The sequence below is a fragment of the Babylonia areolata genome, chromosome 7, assembly GCF_041734735.1.
Source record: "Babylonia areolata isolate BAREFJ2019XMU chromosome 7, ASM4173473v1, whole genome shotgun sequence".
NCBI classification, from domain to species: Eukaryota; Metazoa; Mollusca; class Gastropoda; order Neogastropoda; family Buccinidae; genus Babylonia; species Babylonia areolata.
Genome location: NC_134882.1, coordinates 4191749 through 4213939, shown reverse-complemented (window position 1 = coordinate 4213939; position 22191 = coordinate 4191749). Strand labels below are relative to the sequence as shown.

At 44.2% G+C, this 22191-nt stretch overlaps 1 protein-coding gene across 1 annotated transcript in view; it reads left to right on the top strand.

The window, feature by feature from the left end:
• The window catches only part of LOC143283669 (cadherin-related tumor suppressor-like), a 366856-nt gene that overhangs the window by 174356 nt on the left and 170309 nt on the right, over nucleotides 1-22191 (top strand). The window contains exon 5 of the mRNA XM_076589888.1: nucleotides 12593-12794. Coding sequence (XP_076446003.1) covers nucleotides 12593-12794 — 202 coding nt within the window. The remainder of the gene's footprint in view (nucleotides 1-12592; nucleotides 12795-22191) is intronic.

Sequence of the window (22191 nt, the reverse complement as noted above, 5' to 3'; positions counted from 1 at the left end):
CTTTTGCACCAATCATTCACACGCATGCATGACTCTGAAACTGGAGAAACTGAAGACAAGGAAGAGCAGGGAAGGGAGACTAATTTGAGAAGAGGTGAGTTTTAAGGCCAAGCTTGAAAGAGCTGAGTGTGGAGACTTGACGAAGCGAAAGAGGAAGTTCATTCCAATTGCAAGGTCCAGAGACAGAGAAAGAACGGCGGCCAACAGTCGAGTGTTTGAATCTGGGTATGCGTAAACAGAGTGGATCCGTAGCCGATCGTAGTAAGCAAGATGGAGTGTAGAGGTGAAGCAGCCACAGAGATAGGAAGGGGCAGATTTGTGAATACATTTATAACATAGAGTGCTGATCTTGTACTTTATTCTGTGTGAGACAGGGAGTCAGTGGAGATGTTGCAAAGGGGAGTGATGTGCTCAGATATTTTCTTTCTGAGGACTAGTCGGGCAGCAGAGTTTTGTATGCGCTGAAGGGACTGAATGGATCCAGCAGGCAAACCAGACAATAGAAAGTTACAGTAGTCAAGGTGAGAGAGAATGAGGGAAACAACAAGTCTGGATGTTGCGTCAATGGACAGATATTTCCGGATGGAACTGATGCGCCGCAATTGACAGTAGCAGGATTGACATGTCTGACTGATAAATTTTCACATGGACAGTGTGTTGTCAAGACAACGCCGAGGTTCCTGACTGAACTGGAAAGAGGGATGTACTGCCAAGTTTGATTGTGTCAGTTGTGATGGAAGAGAGTTTTTGTTTAGTTCCTGTGATCATTGCTTCAGTTTTGTCCGCGTTCAATTGTAACTTATGTAGAGTCATCCAGTTTTGAATGTCCAGGAAGCAGTTGGATGTTTCTTGCTAGAGCGACGACAGTTTTTCGGGGGTATCACTCTTCTGGAGTTGAGTGTCATCAGCATAAGAATGATGACTGACATTATGGCGGTTGATAATTTCAGCGAGAGGAGCAGTGTACAGTGTGAAGAGCACTGGGCCTAAAACAGATCCCTGTGGGACTCCATGTTCGATTTTAACGGGTTCAGACTGGAAATTATCAACCATGACAGACTGGAATCGATCAGTGAGATAAGATTTGAACCAGTTTAGAACAGTGCCGTTGATACCAAATGTAAAATGAAGACAGGAAAGAAGGATTGAATGGTCTATCGTGTCAAAGGCGGCTGACAAGTCGAGAAGAGTGAGAAGGGAGATCTGTCCTGAGTCGGACGCTAGCAGTAGGTTATTCAGGATGTGGAGGAGAGTCGTTTCGATTGGTATGATTTTCTAAGAATATGATAATGAGTAAAAGTCTGAATAAGCTATTTGCTGATGGATATGTTGACATTGTTTTCTAAAATATATATATATATAAACAAATAAAAGTTTAAATAAGCCATTTGCTAATGGATTTAATGATATCGTTTTCTTGAAATATAAATAAATAAAAGTTTGAATAAGCTATTTGCTAATGGATTTGTTGAATCGTTTTCTTAAAATATAAATGAATAAAAGTTTAAATAAACTACTTGCCAGTGGTTCTATTGATATCGTTTTATTGAAATATAAATACATCAAAGTTTCAATTATCTATTTGCAACTGGATCTGTTCACATCGTTTTCTTAGAATATGAATAAATAAAAGTTTAAATAAGTTATTTACTTTTGGATCTATTGACATCGTGTACTAAAAACTATAAATGAATAAAAGATTATATAAGCTCTTTGTAAATGGATCTATTAACATTCTATTCTTTTCTTTTTTAAAAGTCAAAATAAGGTAAATGGGTTATGGGAGGAAAAAACTCCATACAAATCAACCAACAGCCTAAACGGCCTGTATCTTCTCCGTATCAATCAGCTGCAAACATACTATGGAACCAGATTTCCTCCTGGCCAGATGCCGTCACGATTACGAAAGACACATACAGAGAAAAGACAGAGTATTGTTGTTGTGGTTGTTGTTGTCTTTGCTGTTGGAGTTGTTGTTTCTGCTTCCAGTGCTGCTGCTGTTGCTGGGACTGTCATCTTCTCCTTGTCCTGTCTCTATTTTCACTGTTTCGTTTCTTTTCCCCGATCCTACTTCCCCTTTCTGGTTTTATTATTTTCTCTTTTTTCTTATGACATGTTCTGTAACTTGGCTGACTCTTTCCCTCCTCATCTTCTTCCTCTTGTTGGCGGTGTGGGTGACAGGGGGCATGGCCAGTCCTCAGGGTGTCCCGCTGGAGTCCATCCGACTGAGAACAATTTGCCTGAAGGGTGGTGGTCCTGGGAAGTGGGGGGTGGATTGGGAAGGGGTAGGTGGGTATGGAGAAGGGTGAAGATGGATGAAACTTTCTTTCTGTTTTTTTTGTTTTTTGGTGTGTTTTTTTTTTAATAGCAAACCTGGGTGCTTGTCTTATTCGTCTTTTCTTCTTTTATTCATTTCGTCTTTTGTTTATTTATTCATTTTATTTATTTTGTTTTATTTTATTTTATTTTATTTTATTTTTTTTTTTTTTTTTGTTTGCTTGATTGAAGGGATGAAGGGGGAAAACCGGTGGAGGAGAGGTACTTCGGTTTTGTTTTCGAACTTTTTCTTTGGCCGTTTTCTCTCTCTCTCTCTCTCTCTCTCTCTCTCTCTCTCTCTCTCTCGTCTCTGTGTGTGTGTGTGTGTGTGAGTGTGAATGTGTGTGTGTGTGTTCTTTTTTTTGTGAGTGTGTGTGTGGTTTCTTGTTGGGGTTTTTTTGTGCCATTTTTTGTATTTTCTTTTTCGTTTAGTTCTTTTTCTGTATGTGTATTTACTCTTTCTTTTTTGTATGTATTTTCGAGTGTTTCCTTTTCATGTATTTTCTTTCCTTTTATTTCAGTGTGTATTTTGTCCATTGTGTTCTTTTCTTTTCTTCTTCTTCTCCCTTTTGATGTGCTCTCAGTGTCTGTGGTTTGTGGTGTGTGAGATCAATCAAGACGTGCGCTTTGATCAGCCGCTGCACTTCTCCTCGTGTCTCTACCCATGTAAGCTTCCATTTCTCAAACACGCTTCTTGATTTCCTTCACAAACGCGCGCGCGCTCGGACACACACACACACACACACACACACGTACATGCACACACACGTACATGCACTCACACCGTACTCACACACACGCGCACTCACACACATTCTCTCTCTCTATTTCTCTCTCTCTCTCTCTCACACGCGCACACACACACACACACACAAGCACACACACGTGCTTTTCTAATCAGTGTTCCTCCCATCTAAAAGTAAAGAACCACTATATTTCCACACACGCACACCAAACAAAGGGGGAACCGACTGCAGCTGCCACGACCACAAATCACAGAGCTGGGCTGTAGAGTGAGGCCGCTCAGCTGGATTGGTTCTCCTATTTGTAAACGTCTTTCCTCGGAGTGTTCCAAGCCCTTTTTTTACTTTGGTCCACAATTGTCTTCGCCTGGTAAATGTGCAAAAACCTTCCTTGTTTGCACTGACGTGTCTTCACAGCTGCCGGAATGTCTGTTGCCATTGTTCAGGAGACTTTCAGGGGGAACTACTCTGCCTGTTGACGCGCCAGGAGCTCCATAAAGGAAGGAATGTCAAGAACCTTCAACGAGGACTTGGGAGAAACCACAAACTCACCGTTACGCAGAAGCATGCCGGTAACGAAGAGTGGAACAACCAGATGACAATAAACTCTTTTACATTCAGCAACGTCGGTAATGACAGCCTTGTAGATTGCCAGCGGTGATTTGTTTCAGCAGCAAATAGCAGCCTCATTTTGTCGATGTGCTGTGTGCTTCATGTGATTCTCTGTTCCCATTGCCAGAGGTGATTTTCCACGATACAAACGACAGCCTCATTTTCTCAAAGTGCTGTGTATGCTGCCCCCATGCAATCTCCTCCTCTCTCTCCAGCAGATTTTTATGTCTCGCTGTCTTCTGAAATCCGTGTACCGTCTGGATTTTGTGCATGCTGGTCTGTTCATCTTGTTTTTGTTTTCCCCTTGAGGGATTTACCAGACTGCTCCCCCGCTGATGCCAAGCTCGTGTGTTATGTGTGGAGGGATGTGTAGGGTTCATAATTTTATAGTCTGTCTGTTACTGAAAGCAGTATGCATGCCCACAGTTATTAACCCCATGAAGCTAGGACTGTCGACTTTGTGTAAGAGGACGGCGTGGATGGCTTCATATGGTCTTCTTCTTCTTGGCGTGCAGCTACACTGTCGGTCCATTTCTGGCGATGAATGAAGGATTTTTTTCCAGCTCTTCGTGCCTGCCATATTATAGTTTGGTCGTGAGTGCCATACAGGCAACTCGTCTTATGCTTCAGGTGGTGGAGTAGAGTTTAACGAACTGGTTTTCGCCCGTAATGTCAAGCTGTCCAGTTCTGGGGTCTTGGTATTGAGGGGTTTCATTGTTCCAGGAGGCGAAGACCTGGATGTCTGTCTGTGCGGTGGAGTCCTTCTAGATTTCCAAGGGGTGAGGGGAGTCCTCACAACTCACTGAAGAGGGGTGATGTCCTGACTGTTCGTCTGGCGGGGCAGGGGGGTGGGGGGAGGAAGACCTTGTTGTCTGTAGAGGGATGGCGTCAACGGCGGGCCCTGTTTTGGGCGCGTCGTGCATTGTGGAGTCCGCTTTTTGCTTCTGTCCCTGGTCTACCCCTGCTTTCAGTGGACTGTGTCCTTGTGCACACTTCCACACCGGAGCCGTGGATAAGTGGTAACGCGCTCGCCAAGGAAGCTAGAGAATCCAACCGCATGGGATCGAATCCCACACTCGCCAGTTTTTTCTTCCCCTCCACTGGCCTTTGAGTGAGTGGTCTGGACACTAGTCATTCGACTGAGACGTTAAACCTAAGTTCCGTGTGCACCATGCACTTGGCTCGTGTAAAAGAACCCACGGCAGCAAAAGTGTTGTCGATGGCAAAAAGAGTAATACTATATAATGCATTACAATATGATACAATACAATACAGTGCAAAACATTTTGCTTTCGTCTTTTGTCTGCCCCTGTTTGCACTGACCGTGTGTCCTTGTGCATAATTCCAAACTGTTCCGCTGTAGAATACGAGCTCTGTTTGTCGAGGGCAAGATGTAACGAAACTGGGGGGATGGTGGGGGGTGAGGGGGAGGGGAGGGGGGGGTGAGAGGTGCCGGTTTGGGAAGGGGCATGGGGAGAAGTAGGAGGCAGTTTCAGGCCATGTGAAGGTCAATGCTCCTGTTAATCTTGTTTCCAGAAAGCTGAAGTGGTCCTCGCTCTAGCTGGGCTTAGCGCAGCGTAATTGATAAAAGGGTAACGTCATTCAGTATTTCTTTTAAATGATTGAAGGAATAGACAGATAAATAAACAAATAAAGAAAATTTCAAGAAATAGAAGACAAAAATGCAGCGATGCAGAAAAGTCTGATGTGTAGGCAGTGAAAGAGCTGCTTCATTCCTGGCTCTTTTCAAGGGCCACAATTCCTTTCCAATCCATCCGCCTCTCCCCCCCCCCCTCCCCCACCCATTCCCCAAGTGTTCCCCATCTCTGCCACTTCCCCGGGGCCCTTCAGCCCCCCCCCCCCCCCTCCCCTCCCCTCCCCTCCGCTACACTGACACTGTGCACAGCTTCATCGCTGATTTGGGGGAGAGGCAAAAACAATGAATCATCTGGCTTCCTCCATGGCTTTGACGTTCCCTCTTCATGCACTTCTTACACCTCCACACACTCTCTCCTTACACACACACACACACACACACACACACACACACACACACACACACACACACACACACACACACACACACACACACACTTGTAACATTGCCATTTTCTCTGGAAATACTTTGTTTGCCAATTCCAATATTGGCTTAAACATTTTATGCAAAAAAATATTCAGTCATACCAATAACAGGTTGTAAGTCTCCCGAATTAAGCCGTATTTCCGATTCATGAACGGTTTGTTTCGTTGAGATATGTTCCAAAATCCGAAAATTTTAAAAATCATTTTCACTGAGTTTGGCCTACTAGAAGGTATGTTGTGTTCGAAGATGACATGACCTCGCTTTTCTTGTTCACAATTAAAAGGAAAGAAATACAAGTTCTGGACAGACATGATACTGACTGCACCATCGACGTGTTTACTGCACATAAATATTCTAACGTGGACACTGAATCAACTGGAATGTACATAAAAGAAAAATCGAATCTATTTTTTCTTTCAGCCCATTGTAGACTGGTTTGTGCAGATCTAGAGATCTACCATGTGTTGCGATTTGCTTGAAGCGATGGCGACGTCTCCTTTTCCGCCGAAATAGAAGAATAATCGAGATATAATAAAGCACACAAAAAAACATGATTTAAACGGCGTTATTACGTCCACAACAATCACATCTATTTCTCGCACGAAGAAGAAAACGTCAACATTGTTTTAAGTATTAAATTTAGTCATTTGACGTCAGATGTGCCGCAGCCTTGGGGATTAGTCTGCTTGCATCGGAACTGAACAGCGTGGTTTGATCCCGCGAGCATGCCTTTTTTTAAAGATTTTTTTTTTTACTCCCAAGCTTATTTTATATATCATATTTAATACAGTGCACTTTTCAACGATTTTTTAAATCCCTTTTTTTTCTCTCCTCGTTGACTCACTTGTGTAAACAAAGTGAGTCTATGTTTTAACCCGGTGTTCGGTTGTCTGTGTGTGTGTGTGTGTGTGTGTGTCTGTGTGTCCGTGGTAAACTTTAACATTGACATTTTCTCTGCAAATACTTTGTCAGTTGACACCAAATTAGGCATAAAAATAGGAAAAATTCAGTTCTTTCCAGTCATCTTGTTTAAAACAATATTGCATCTCTGGGATGGGCACAAAAAAGAAAAAGAAAAAAAGAAATGAAGCCTAATTGTATGCAAACTGCATTTACTGTTATATTTATATTTTTTGTATTCTCTATACTTGGCACTTTGATCTGATATTCTGACCCAACAACAAGAGCAGTCATTATTATCATTTTTTGTTCAAACAGGAACTTCTTTTGCTAAGCATGTAAGTTTTATTTATTTTGCAAACGTTTTGGTGCAGATAGTAAAGAAGGGAAATTACTCGGTAATTAATGCTATGGGACTTAATTTGCTTTAAACTGATCTTTCTCATCTTAAACATTACATTTTAAAATTATACACAATACATAAAAAGCTTGGATTTAAAAAAAAAAAAAAAAATTTAAGTGTATCACAAGTGAGTCTTGAAGGCTTTGCCTCTCTTGTGATTCCTTTACTGGATACAACGCGAAGCACAAGCGAGTCTTGAAGGCTTTGCCTCTCTTGTGATTCCTTTACTGGATAAAGCGCGAAGCACAAGTGAGTCTTGAAGGCTTTGCCTCTCTTGTGATTCCTTTACTGGATACAACGCGAAGCACAAGCGAGTCTTGAAGGCTTTGCCTCTTGTTTACGTTTCCTTTCCTTCTCTGTCTCTTTCACTTACTTCCCCTGGTTTCCTTCCTCATCCATCAATTTCGATTCTTCCTTCACATTTCGTCTTCCGCATCTTGCTTCATTGTTTATATCTATCTATCTATCTATCTATCTCTGTCTCTCTCTGTCTCTGTCTGTCTGTCTCGGTCTCTCTCTCTCTCTCTCTCTCTCTCTCTACACACACACACACACACACACACACACACACACACACACACACACACACCACTTTTTACTGTTTGTTAATCATTTCTTCTCCATGCCTAATTGTTTGTTCATTTCCAGTTGAAAAACCACCGAGGCAACCATGTGTTTGTTCTGTATTGTCCATGTTCTGTGTGGCTTGTTCAGGATTAAAGAGGCTATGTCAGTCTTGAATAAAAGCTTATTTGTGTTTGCACATTTCTTCTGTCTTTGCTGCTGTGTGCACATGTCAGATGATCGGTATAAGGACAGGCCCGGCGCTTCCTGTTTTTTGAGGAAGTGTCTGGGTTTGTTCCAATGTACCTTTTATTTACCTGTGTGCTTGCTGAATCGGTGGCGTAAGCAGCACTGACTTGAAGTTGTGTACCTTGTGAATGGAGAGAGTTACCACTATTTACTGTTTGTTAATCATTTCATCTTCATGCCTAATTGTTTGTTCGTTTCCTTATATATATATATATATATATATATATATATATATATAATCTTCCTTTTCATCAATGCCCCATGTTCACGCCCCCCCCTCCCCCCGTTCCCCCGCACCCCCTTTTTTTCTTTTTTTAAAAATTAATATTCATGCTTTTCATCCTCGTCTCGTCTGCAGTTGTTTTTGTCCCGTAGACATGAAGGTGTAGCCCCAGTGCCTTCCATTCCCCCTTCTCCATTCCCATTATCATTCTTTCCTCATCCTTCCCTTCCTCCACATGTCATCAAAGGCATCGATGGCATTCCCACAACTAACGCAAACTCATGAGACCCGTTTGAAGGAAGGCATTGTATTCGGAAAACGTAACGAAGCCAAAATGTTTAGGCTCTTTTCTTTTCTTTTCTTTTTTTTCTTTTTTTTTAGGGGTGGGGGGTGGGGTGTAAATAAAAAATGCCGTACTTAATCTGTTTACTCTTAGATCATCAAAGGACATGCTTCTCAAAATTCCAAGACAAGGCAAGGCAAGACAAGATCTGTTTATTTCAGGAATTGCCGTGTTGATGCATAAAAATGTTACATGTTTATTGTAACTTATTCAAATATGAAATGCATTTGAGAATGAGCTCACAATCTATCAATCGAAAAGAATCATACACACATACGCAAACACGCTTGCTCGCTCGCGCGCGCGCGCACACGCACACACACACATATTACATGGAAGCGATAAAAGAATTGGTCTTCCGGTGTATTTGTAACCACCACAAATATGAACATGAGAAAAGACCCAGTGTTTGTGTCTGTGTGTGTGTGTGTGTGTGAGAGAGAGAGAGAGAGAGAGAGAGAGAGAGAGAGAGAGAGAACTTGCCTACACATGTGTGTGCGAATGTGCGTGCATGCATAAGTTCTGTTGTGTGTTAGTGCGTGTGCGTGCCTGCTGGCATGCGTGATGTGTGTGTGCGAGAAAGAGAGAGAGGGAAAGAGAGAGAGAGAAAGAGTGTGTGTGTGTGTGTGTGTGTGTGCGTGCGTGCGCGAGAAAGAGAGAGAGAGAGAGAGAGAGAGCGTGTGTTGTGAAGTGCACTGGTGTGGAAGATTTTCAGACATGGGGGCGGCGAGAGCGTTTTGATGTTCTTAACTCCGCTAAGTGGATAAATTTTTGTTTACTTGTTTGTCTGTTTACTTGCTTGTTCGGGTCTGAGATTAGGTTTGAGTAAACATGAGCGCGCCCGCGCGCGTGCGCGGGTGTGTGCGAGTGTTACTTGTTTCCATGGGTGTGTGTGAGTGTAACGTGTTTCCATGAGTGTGTGTGCTGCCCTTTCTGTTACCTTCATATGTTGTTTTTTCCATGACATTCCTGTCTTTGTTCCCTATCTTTCACCCTCTCTTCTATCTGTTTTTTTCCATGACATTCCTGTCTTTGTTCCCTTTCACCCTCTCTTCTATCTGTTTTTTCCCATGACATTCCTGTCTTTGTTCCCTATCTTTCACCCTCTCTTCTATCTGTTTTTTTCCATGACATTCCTGTCTTTGTTCCCTATCTTTCACCCTCTCTTCTATCTGTTTTTTTCCATGACATTCCTGTCTTTGTTCCCTATCTTTCACCCTCTCTTCTATCTGTTTTTTTCCATGACATTCCTGTCTTTGTTCCCTATCTTTCACCCTCTCTTCTATCTGTTTTTTTCCATGACATTCCTGTCTTTGTTCCCTATCTTTCACCCTCTCTTCTATCTGTTTTTTTTCCATGACATTCCTGTCTTTGTTCCCTATCTTTCACCCTCTCTTCTATCTGTTTTTTTTCCCCCATGACATTCCTGTCTTTGTTCCCTATCTTTCACCCTCTCTTCTGTTTTTTTCCATGACATTCCTGTCTTTGTTCCCTATCTTTCACCCTCTCTTCTGTTTTTTTCCATGACATTCCTGTCTTTGTTCCCTATCTTTCACCCTCTCTTCTATCTGTTTTTTTTTTCATTACATTCCTGTCTTTGTTCCCTTTCACCCTCTCTTCTATCTGTTTTTTTTCATTACATTCCTGTCTTTGTTCCCTATCTTTCACCCTCTCTTCTATCTGTTTTTTTCCATGACATTCCTGTCTTTGTTCCCTATCTTTCACCCTCTCTTCTATCTGTTTTTTTTCATTACATTCCTGTCTTTGTTCCCTATCTTTCACCCTCTCTTCTATCTGTTTTTTTTTCCCCATGACATTCCTGTCTTTGTTCCCTATCTTTCACCCTCTCTTCTGGTTGTTTTTTTCCATTACATTCCTGTCTTCTATCTCTTCTATCTCGTCGTCGTCTTTTCTTCTATTCTTCTTCTCCCTCGTCTTTTCGTCGTCCTCTTCTTTCTCATCATTATCCTTGTTCCACTTCTTTTCTACTTGTTTCTCTTCTTTTATTCTGCTTGCTCTTCTTACTGTTCTCTTTCTTTCTCTTCTTCCTCTTCTTTTTTTTTCTTTTCTCCTCCTCCTTCTTCTTCTTCTACTTCTTCTTCTTTTTCTGTTTTCTCTTCTTTATCTTCTTTTCTTTTTTTAATTTCTTCTTCTTCGTTATCGTCGGCGCTTTTCTTGTTTTTAGTTTGTAATTGTTTGATGTGTGTTTTCCGTCGATGATTTCCTTAATTTTGTTCAATTATCATTTTGCTTTTCATCTCCAGTTATTTAGGTAATCAAATGAATGTAATAATTACACAGAACCTGTGTGTGCGGTTAGCTGTTCCGTGTGCAAGAGCACTGGTTTTGCTTGTTTGATGTTTGTTTTCCACGTCTCTCTCTCTCTTCCGCTTTTCCTCTCTGTATGTCTGCCCAACTCTCTCATCTCACCCCTCCCTCAAATTCTCTCTTCCTCCCTCCCTCCCTCTTCTCCCTGTCTCTACGTATCTGTGTCTCTCCAATTCCATACTCTCCCTCTCTCCTCCCCCCCACCCCCTCTCTCTCTCTCCAACTGTCATTTTCTCTCTATGTCTTTTACACGAATGAGGTAAAATAGATAATCAATACACGACGTTGACCCGATAGCGCAGACGAAAAGTGAGAGACTCAAAGTATAACTGGAACTGACGTCTGTTGGGAACGTGTTGTGTTGAGCTTCGTTTTTTTGTTTTGTTGTTGTTTCTCATTTGGCTTCATGATTTAGAGTTAGTGATGTTTCTTGTTGTTACTTTCTTTGTTGTAGTTTTTCATCGGCATCATCATCATCATCTTCTTCTTCTTCTCTCTCTCACACAGAGAGAGAGAGAGAGAGAGAGAGTGAGTGAGTGAGTGAGTGAGTCAATGGTTGTGCAGTTGTAAATCAGAGAAAGATTGTTTCTGTCCCTGTCAATTGCAGTACACTTTCAACATTCCAGCGGTATCCTCTGTTTGTACCGTTGTGACGCAAAGATTAACCATGTGTCTGTTCCTGTCTTGCCTACTTGATTTCCTTTTAACCCGATGATTACACAATAATGAAGAATGAGTGTAAGGGTTGTTTTCATTTAGTTTTATTTCACTTATGTCTCAGAATGTTATATTTTTCTCACCTGAATGTTGTTGTTTTTTTCCTTTCACCTGATGATTGGTGTGTGCGTGATGATCAAGGAAGAGTATATCGGGTATTCATAGTTGATTTCTTACATCACATATTTATCTGTTGACGAGCGTTTGAATGAGCCAAAAGAACATTATTTTTCTTTTTTAGATGTTTTTTCAACATGTCCTGCACCAGAAGGTATTTTGAATTGAAATGAATTGAAAATATATAAATTAATTTCAACATGCCCAGCACAGTAAATTATTCTGAATTGAATAACACGCCCAGCACAATGATTTTGAACTGAATTGAAAATGTCGAAAATATGTTCAACGTGCCAAGCTTAGTAAATAATTTTGAACTGAATCAAAAATGTAGAAAATCTTAGATATGTTCAACATGCTCAGCACAGTAAACTATTTTGAACTGAACCGAAAATGGAGGAAATGTGTTCTACATGTCTAGCACAAAAAATATTTTGAATTTAATTGAATTGAAAATATAGAAAACAATTATATTTAACATGCTCAGCATAATAAAGTTTTTTTTAAATTGAGTTTTAATGAAAATGTAGAAAATATGTTCAGTATGCCCAGTACAATAAAGTATTCTGAATTGAATGCAATAGAATTTAGAATGTAGAAAGTATGTTCAACATGCCCAGCCCAGTAAATCATTTTAAATTGAAGTGAATTGAACTGAATTAAAAATGTAGAAAATATGCTCAACATTCGCAGCACAATAACGTATTTGAATGGATTTGAATTTAAAATATATTTGATGTGTTCAACACGTCCAGCACATTGATTTTGAACTGAATTAGAATGCAGAAAATATGTTCAACATTTTCAACACTATGATTTTGAATTGAATTGGAAATGTATGAAATGTGTTCAACACGCCCAGCGCAATGATTCTGAATTGAATTGAAAATTTAGAAATTACGTTCAACATATCCAGCACTATCCAGCGCTTCTTTCGGCAGTAAAACAAAGACTGATGGTGTCCTCCCCCCCCAATCCCCTCTTCATGTCTCAGCGCCAGGTATACACGTTGGCGGTGAGGGCCAGAGACGGGGGCAGCCCCCCGCGATGGGGCGAGACGCTGGTGTACATGAACGTGGTGGATGTCAACGACAACGAGCCTGAGTTCGATCCTGCCTCCTACCACCAGCGGCTGTCTGAGGACGCGCAGGTCGGGACCACTGTCATCAACGTCAGCGCCACGGACGTCGACTCTGGTCAGTGCGCCCTGCTGTGTGCTGCGTGTGTTGGGAGCGTGCAGAGTTTGGTTGGTTGTTGGTTGTGGTGGTTGTTAGCGTGTGTAGATGAGGGTGGATGGATGCGTGATTGTGTGTGTGTGTGTGTGTGTGTGTGTGTGCGGCTACCTGAGAGAGGGGGTGGGAGGGATATATATATATATATATATATATATATATATATATATATATATATATATATATATATATATATATATATAAAATTTCCGTCTGTGTTTGTCTGTGTCCATGGTTTTGCCTGTCTGCCTTCTGTTTGCGTGGGTTATGTGTTTATTTATTCTTGCACTTGTTGTTGATGTTGGTCTCTTCTTCTTCTTCTTCTCCACCTCCACCTCCTCCTCCGCCTCCACCTCCACGTCCTTCTCGTCTTCCCTGTCGTGCTGACTGTTCATCCTCTTTTTCTTCGTCCTCATTCCTAAGGTTTAAAAAGAGAGAGAGGGCTGAAAAAGAAACAAAGCCAACCCAGAAGAAAGGGGCTATTTACTAAATGACTGGGAGCTGCGGCGTTGCATGGCTGGTCACAGAGGACAGGCAGGGGGGAGGGTGTGTGATGTGGCAGACTGACTACATCCCAGTGTGTATAATAACCAGTGCTGTCCCTTCATCTCTGCCTGCCGCCGTGTCTTTGTCCTCTCAACTCTGTCATCGATCACCCTGCTTTCTTTTTCCCCTGTCTGTCTTCGCATCTCTGTCTGTCGGTCGGTCGGTCGGTCGGTCTGTCTGTCTGTCTCTCTCCTCGCTCCGTTTCTCGGTAGCTCTGCCTCCATCCTCTCTCTGCATGTCCCCTTTTTCTGTACAACTCTCTTTGTCTCTGTCTCTCAACCCATTCCTTTCTCTCTCTATCTCTCTGCCTCTTTCTCTTTATCTGCCTCTCAGCCCCCTCTCTCTCCACCCTCATCTCTCTCTCTCTCTCTCTCTCTCTCTCTCTCTCTCTCTCACACACACACACACACACACACACACACACACACACACACACACACACACTCACACACACACTCTCTCTCTCTCTCTCTCTTCTGCCTCTGAAAATTGCTTGGCACATACACACGTACGTACATACACATGCGTGTGCGCACACATTCATAGAGCAAATCACAAACCGTTGTGACGCGTTAACCAGCAAGTTGCGACAGCTGGTGTGGTGGCGGTCGGTCATTCCTACCTGTGAAGCCAGCTGCCCTGTTGTCTGGCAGTGCCGGCCAGTTCAGCTCAGTTACTCAAGGGAGCGCAGCAGATGCCCGACCAGCAGCGTAATCCAACGCCAAGATGTGATTGAATCGGAACAGGCACCACGGAACACCACCGAAGAGATTCAGCAGCAGTGCAGGGTCTCCTCTAGAGTTTATCCTACCGGCGACTTAATACGTCGACAGTTCCCTGTGCACTGCCCGGGAAGCTGGGACTGCGACAGACGAACCCTGTGGCCGTGTGTGACGGGGAGAATCGGGCTGAGCGGCGTGAGAGTAATGCCACTGAAAACGGTGCAGATGATGGAGCAGCAAATAAAACCAACAAACAAAAACAGGCCTGTTTGTTATGCCCCCCTTACTCAACACACCGCAGTGACAATGATGGGCCACGGCAGGCAACATCGTCCAGCCCTGCAATGACAGTTTTCTGCCCCCCCCCCGAGGGAGGTTGGGGGGGAGACAAACAGTCCTGTAATATGTTGTGTCACACTCCTACTGACAAGCCCCAGTCTTCCGCCGTTCTGACATGCAAATGGAGTGTCGCTGTCCGCTGATGTGATTGGTCCGTCGGCTGGAGACTGGGACATCATCCCGAGGCTGAATTCTGAGGGTCTGACTGGAGCATGTATAATCATGGGAACACATGTGTGTCTGTTGCACGTGTCATACGTCATAGTAGGTGACACGCGTGTGTCTGTTGCACGTGTCATACGCCATAGAAGGTGACACACGTGTGTCTGTTGGACGTATCATACGTCATAGTAGGTGACTGTACCACGTGTTATACGCCATAGAAGGTGACACGCGTGTGTCTGTTGCACGTGTCATACGTCATAGTAGGTGACACGCGTGTGTCTGTTGCACGTGTCATACGCCATAGAAGGTGACACACGTGTGTCTGTTGGACGTATCATACGTCATAGTAGGTGACACGCGTGTGTCTGTTGCACGTGTCATACGCCATAGAAGGTGACACACGTGTGTCTGTTGGACGTATCATACGTCATAGTAGGTGACTGTCTGTAGCACGTGTCATACGCCATAGAAGGTGACACACGTGTGTCTGTTGGACGTGTCATACGTCATAGTGGGTGACACGCGTGTGCCTGTTGCACGTCATACGTCATAGAAGGTGGCACGTGTGTGTCTGTCGCACGTCATAGAAGGTGGCACGTGTGTGTCTGTTGTACGTGTCATACGTCATAGAATGTGACACGTGTGTGTCTGTTGCACGTGTCATACGTCATAGAATGTGACACGTTTGTCTGTTGCACGTGTCATACGTCATCGAATGTGACACATGTGTGTCTGTTGCACGTGTCATACGTCATAGAATGTGACACGTGTGTCTGTTGCACGTGTCATACGTCATAGAAGGTGGTGCACGTGTGGCTGTTGCACGTGTCATACGTCATAGAAGGTGGCACGTGTGTGTCTGTTGCACGTGTCATACGTCATAGTAGGTGACACATGTGTGTCTGTTGCATGCGGCATACGTCATAGGTGACACGCTTGTGTCTGTTGCACGTGTCATACGTCAGAGTAGGTGACACGCATGTGTCTGTTGCACGTGCCATACGTCATAGAATGTGACACGTGTGTCTGTTGCACGTGTCATACCTCATAGAATGTGACACGTGTGTCTGTTGCACGTGTCATACATCAAAGAATGTGACACGTGTGTGTCTGTTGCACGTGTCATACGTCATAGTAGGTGATACCTGTGTGTCTGTTGCATGTGGCATACGTCATAGGTGACACACGTGTGTCTGTTGCACGTGTCACACGTCATAGTAGGTGACACGCGTGTGTCTGTTGCACGTGTCATACGTTATATAGTATAACACATGTGTGTCTGTTGCATGTCATACGTCACAGAAGGTGATACCTGTGTGTCTGTTGCATTTGTAATACGTCATTGAATATGACACACGTGTGTCTGTTGCATATGTGATACTTCATCCCTCTGTTCTAGTGCTTCATCCGATATGTTACTGGAAAGGCCGCAGACACCACTCCAGACACCCAGAACATCGGGGGGTGTATTTGAAACCGTCATAAACCAGTCTTGCCTTCTCAACTGAGAAAACGGGTTGGGTTTTGTTGTTTGTGGCAGTGTATGGAACGCAAAAAAAGGACTTGTACATGGTATCAAGCTGGTTCCTATCTTCCTCCATTTACATCCCCATCTTCCTCCATCCCCATCTTCCCCCATTACATCCCCATCTTCCTCCATCCCCATCTTCCCCCCTTACATCCCCATCTTCCTCCATCCCCATCTTCCTCCATTACATCCTCATCTTCCTCCATCCCCATCTTCCCCCCTTACATCCCCATCTTCCTCCATCCCCATCTTCCTCCATTACATCCTCATCTTCCTCCATCCCCATCTTCCCCCATTACATCCCCATCTTCCTCCATCCCCATCTTCCCCCATTACATCCTCATCTTCCTCCATCCCCATCTTCCTCCTTACATCCCCATCTTCCTCCATCCCCATCTTCCCCCATTACATCCCCATCTTCCTCCATCCCCATCTTCCCCCCTTACATCCCCATCTTCCCCCATTACATCCTCATCTTCCCCCATTACATCCCCATCTTCCTCCATCCCCATCTTCCCCCATTACATCCCCATCTTCCCCCATCCCCATCTTCCCCCATTACATCCCCATCTTCCCCCATTACATCCCCATCTATCTCCATCTTCCTCCATCCCCATCTTCCTCCATCCCCATCTTCCCCCCTTACATCCCCATCTTCCTCCATCCCCATCTTCCCCCATTACGTCCCCATCTTCCCCCATCCCCATCTTCCCCCATTACCTCCCTATCTTCCTCCATCCCCATCTTCCCCCATTACATCCCCATCTTCCCCCATTACATCCCCATCTTCCTCCATCCCCATCTTCCCCCATTATATCCCCATCTTCCCCCATTACATCCCCATCTTTCCCCATCCCTATCTTCCTCCATCCCCATCTTCCCGCATTACATTCCCATCTTTCCCCATCCCCATCTTCCTCCATCCCCATCTTCCCGCATTACATTCCCCATCTTCCCCCATTACATCCCCATCTTCCTCCATTACATCCCCATCTTCCTCCATCCCCATCTTCCCCCATTACATCCCCATCTTCCTCCATCCCCATCTTCCCCCATTACATCCCCATATTCCTCCATTACATCCCCATCTTCCCCCATTACATCCCCATATTCCTCCATTACATCCCCATATTCCTCCATTACATCCCCATCTTCCCCCATTCCCATCTTCCTCCATCCCCATCTTCCCCCATTACATCCCCATCTTCCCCCATTACATCCCCATCTTCCCCCATCCCCATCTTCCCCCATTACATCCCCATCTTCCCCCGTCCCTATCTTCCTCCATCCCCATCTTCCCCCATTACATCCCCATCTTCCCCCGTCCCTATCTTCCTCCATCCCCATCTTCCCCCATTACATCCCCATCTTCCCCCGTCCCTATCTTCCTCCATCCCCATCTTCCCCAATTACATCCCCAGCTTCCCCCGTCCCTATCTTCCACCATCCCCATCTTCCCCCATTACATCCCCATCTTCCTCCATCCCCATCTTCCCCCATTACATCCCCATCTTCCCCCATTACATCCCCATCTTCCTCCATCCCCATCTTCCCCCATTACATCCCCATTTCCCCCATTACATCCCCATCTTCCCCCATTACATCCCCATCTTCCTCCATCCCCATCTTCCCCCATTACATCCCCATTTCCCCCATTACATCCCCATCTACCGGCATCCCCATCTTTCCCCACCCCTATGCTCCCCCATCCCAATTCCCCCCTTCCCCATCTTCCCCAAACCTTACCTCCCCCTTTCCAGTTTTCCCCACGCGGAAAGAAAGGGAGATCTGATCTCTGGGTGTTTACGGTGAAAGAAGGGAGGTGTGGTGTTCCCATGGCAGATGTCAAGATGTCGCTGTGCTGTCAATGAAGAGCGGGTAGTGTTTCCCTCAGAGGCTGTCTTGGACAGGTTGAGGTTCAGAGTCACGGCGTGTTTGTGTTTGGCTTCAATATCAAGTCTTCGTCTTCTGGCCTACAGGCAATGATATCGTTGTATCTAAAGGCCAGAGTCAACTGGTTTTGTGCCTTGGGCAACGTCTGTATCTTCAGATTCACCCGGATGTCCTTAAATCAGTTTAGTCCTCGTCTCCATGCCAACAGTTACCTAAGGCATTGTATCCAGCCCTATGGTCAGTGAAATCTCCACCTTCAAAGTCAGGGTCAGTAAAGTAGTTATCTTCGGTTCAACAATATTGCCTTCATGTCCATGTGTGGTGGTGGTTGTTTTTTAAGTCATCTCAGCTTCTGCACTGTAGCCACTGCATTCCTTTTCAATCACCGTCATCAACCCCGAACTCATTGAAGCCTCTGTTTTGATTGTGTTAGAATTTGAACTTTCCTCATACATCCTCAAGTCAGTGAACGCTCTTTGTGTCAGAATGTCAGCCAAGTCGCTTTGTGTCTTGTCTGAAGTTTGTGAAGCTTCATTGCGTCTGCTGTGTGCAGTCAGCAAATGTCTCTTCACTGTGACTGGTTTTTTTTATATTGACAGCAACACAGGTGGCTAGACAAAACTGCCTGTACTTTTAGGGACTTACTCTTTGGGGTGAATGGGTACATACTTCCCCCACCCCGGCTAACTCCTGGAAACCATCCTGTTTCTGTCTGTCTGCCTGTCTGTCCGTCTGTCTCAATATATATATATATATATATATATATATATATATGGAGAGGGATAAGGAGTAGTGGTGAGGGATGTGGGAGATGGCGATGACAAAGTTCAGCCATGCATGCGGTAATCTCCCTTCACACTGCCCCCCTCCCCCCTCCTCCCAAGGGCCAGTCCTGGCTTTTATCTACATTGCTCTGGCCACTGGCTTTGTGCTCTGACAATCCCCGGATTGATTTACACCTCTCTGTCTTTCTCATTCGCTTCTCTCTTTCTGTCAGTCTATCATCCTCCTCGCTCTCTCTCGCTCTCTCTTTCTTGCCCTATGCACTCCCCCCCCCTCCCCGCCGCCCACCCCCACCCCGTCCCCCCACACCCCGCTTCACCATCTCTCTCTGCCTGTTTCTTTCCAGTACTGTTTCTGTGTCTTCCTACAGGAAACCTGAATCTGCCCCCCTCCCTCCCTCTCTCTGTGTCTGTGTCTGTCTCTTTCCCTTACAAATCTCTCCTCTTATTCTCCTCTATTTAGTGTTGTAAATGTCAAATTACCATTCATGTATCCATGACTATAATATGCATGCTGTACTGACATAATGATTCCCCCCTTTGTTTATGTTACTGTTTCCCCTTCAAGGGCTGGATGGAAAAAAAGCATTATTTTCCTTACTCTATTACCCTCAGAAAATCAAATTTATTCTCTCTCTCTCTCTCTCTCTCTCTCTCTGTCTGTCTGTCTGTCTGTCTCTCTGTCTCTCTCTCTCTCTGTCTCTCTCTCTCTCTCTCTCTCCCTCTCTCTCTCACCTTCTTGTCTTCTCTCTCACGCACAAGCACGGTTTTCACAGTACGCTTTAGGGATGAAGGGTTCAGTGGAATGGGGGTGGGTGGAGGGTAGGTGGGTATTCGGAGAGTAGAGAAAACGTAAACAATGAGAGTCAGAAACGTGTACTTCTGGAGATGGCCTGAATGTGTGAAATGGCTCATATTGGGAACAGCACATGGAAACACAATAAGTACAAGTCATTATGGTACAGTCCAGTCGGAAGGCGATTTTATTCTGATGAAAAACACTTCACTCCGATTTTCTTCACCACACCAATGTGCCAATGGGTGCTTGACCAGTTGGGGAATGTGAAAACGGCGGAAGGAGAGGATTGGGCCCCGCCGTCCTATGCGGAGAGCCCAAGACACAGTTGGTATGAATTCACTGCCCCGATGACCGTAGTGGCCATGAAACCTTTTAACTGTCCAGTCCAATACAGGTACAACTCTGAATATAGTAGTACAGTGCAAAACAATACAACTCAGCTTGGTACATATACAGTATTCAGTTATCAGTACAGTTCAGCTCAGCAGACCTAATGTGCAGTACACTACAGCGCAGTTAACACAGCACAACACTGGACAGCATCAGTTTTCCACTGTGTGTGTATGTGATATCGTGTGTGTGTGTGTGTGTGTGTGTGTGTGTGTGTGTGTGCGCGCGCGCTCGCGCTTGTGTATGTGGGTGTGCGCCATGCGTGCATGCGTGTTCTGAGGCATGGCAAAAGAAACTGACGGTGAGTGCTGTGGTGGTTGTGGACATTATATGAACACGACCATGCTTTTCCGCCGTGATGGGGTCCCTTTTCCTGGCTCTTTGTCGTCCTTCCCCGGTCCGTGAGGTGGACACACTGTCACCCTACACTGTGGATCCACGGGTCTGACAGGACACCACCACCAACAAGCCAGCACTGGCCTTTGAAGGAAGGGGGAGGGGGGACAGAGGGAAGGAGGGAGGGGGAATTGGCAGGATGGGTGAGTTGGTGAGGTGCTGGCTTTACGCAGTGACAGCACGCCATGCTAACTCAGTTGGCGGCCAGACAGATTACCAGTCAAGCGTTGCGCATGCCTCACAATCTTTGAAAACTTCCCGTTCCGCTGCCTGATCAGATTTTCGTTGACAGTCTCCTCTTGGGCGCCGTTGTGATTTGCAAATGGAGTGTGCCTCCCTGCGCTGTGATTGGACCGTTTTGTGACCACAGCACGAGCACGCGGAGAGCTAGGATCTGCCGATCGCAGCACACAGATGTAGTTTTCATGTAGCTGTCAAAACCCTGTGATTCGTGAAGTCATCTATCTGACTTGCCAGAAGAATGTTGTTGTCAGTTTATTTGTTGTATGTCCACACAGGTTGGTGGTTATTGGCTTTAAATGAATTGAAATTAAAATACTGCTATTTGCCTTTGTTTTTGTAAGAGTAAGAACAATTCGAAGAGTGCATTCTTTTTAGAGAAAAACACGTTTCACAGAGCAGAAAAAATATTTGACAGGGAAGGAAAACCCTTAAATTCTATCAATAAAGATATAGAGGAAAATCGTTAAATTCTATCAATAAAGATATAGAGGCTTTAGGACATGGAAAAAATTCACATAAGAATATAAAAACATATACTGAAAACGTTCCTTTGCGTAGAAAAATGCAAAACTACCAGAGAACTGGGAACATGTTAAAATTCTTTAAAAGAGAGAACTGAAATTGTGGTTCCTGAAACAATTGTTGGATACGAAATTAAACAGATAATGTTCGCCATTTTAGGGAAGATGACAATTATGATATTACAAAGAATGGTTAGAAACGAAAGGACTGACGACAACCGAATGTCAGAGGGCAGTGGAATGCCGAGACGTTTGGGATGGTGAAGGAAGAGGGCCAAAACACAGCGAATGAAAGAGGAAAACTCGGCAATTTCAGAACACATGGGGAAACTGACACATTATGGTGCAGATGAACGTAAAGCAGGAATTTGTACGGAAGGTATTCGGAAAGGGGGAGAGGGTTGAGATATTTTAGGCAGGAAAACAATCTGTCCTTTACGTGGAGAACTATCCATCGTTTACTTCCTTTATTTGGAAAACTATCCATAGTTTACTTCCTTTATTTGGAAAAGTATCCATCGTTTACTTCCTATATTTGGAAAAGTATCCATCGTTTACTTCCTATATTTGGAAAACTATGCATCGTTTGCTTCCTTTATTTGGAAAAGTATGCATCTTTTACTTCCTATATTTGGAAAAGTATCCATCTTTTACTTCCTATATTTGGAAAACTATCCATCGTTTACTTCCTATATTTGAAAAACTATCCATCGTTTACTTCCTATATTTGAAAAAAACTATCAATCGTTTGCTTCCTTTCTTTGGAAAACTATCCATCGATTACTTCCTTTGTATGGAAAACTATCCATCGATTACTACTGATAGTTTGGAAAACTATCAGTTCTTTATTTCCTTTATTTGGAAAACTGTCCAACCTGAACTAGAAAAAGACTATCCACCCAAAACATTGAAAAAACATTTTTTACTTCCATTATTGTAAAACACGTCTATCAAGAACTGGAAAACCTATCCATCCCTTACTTCCCTAACTTTGAAAACTCTCCATCCTTCACTCGTCCGGCGGTGGTGCATTGATT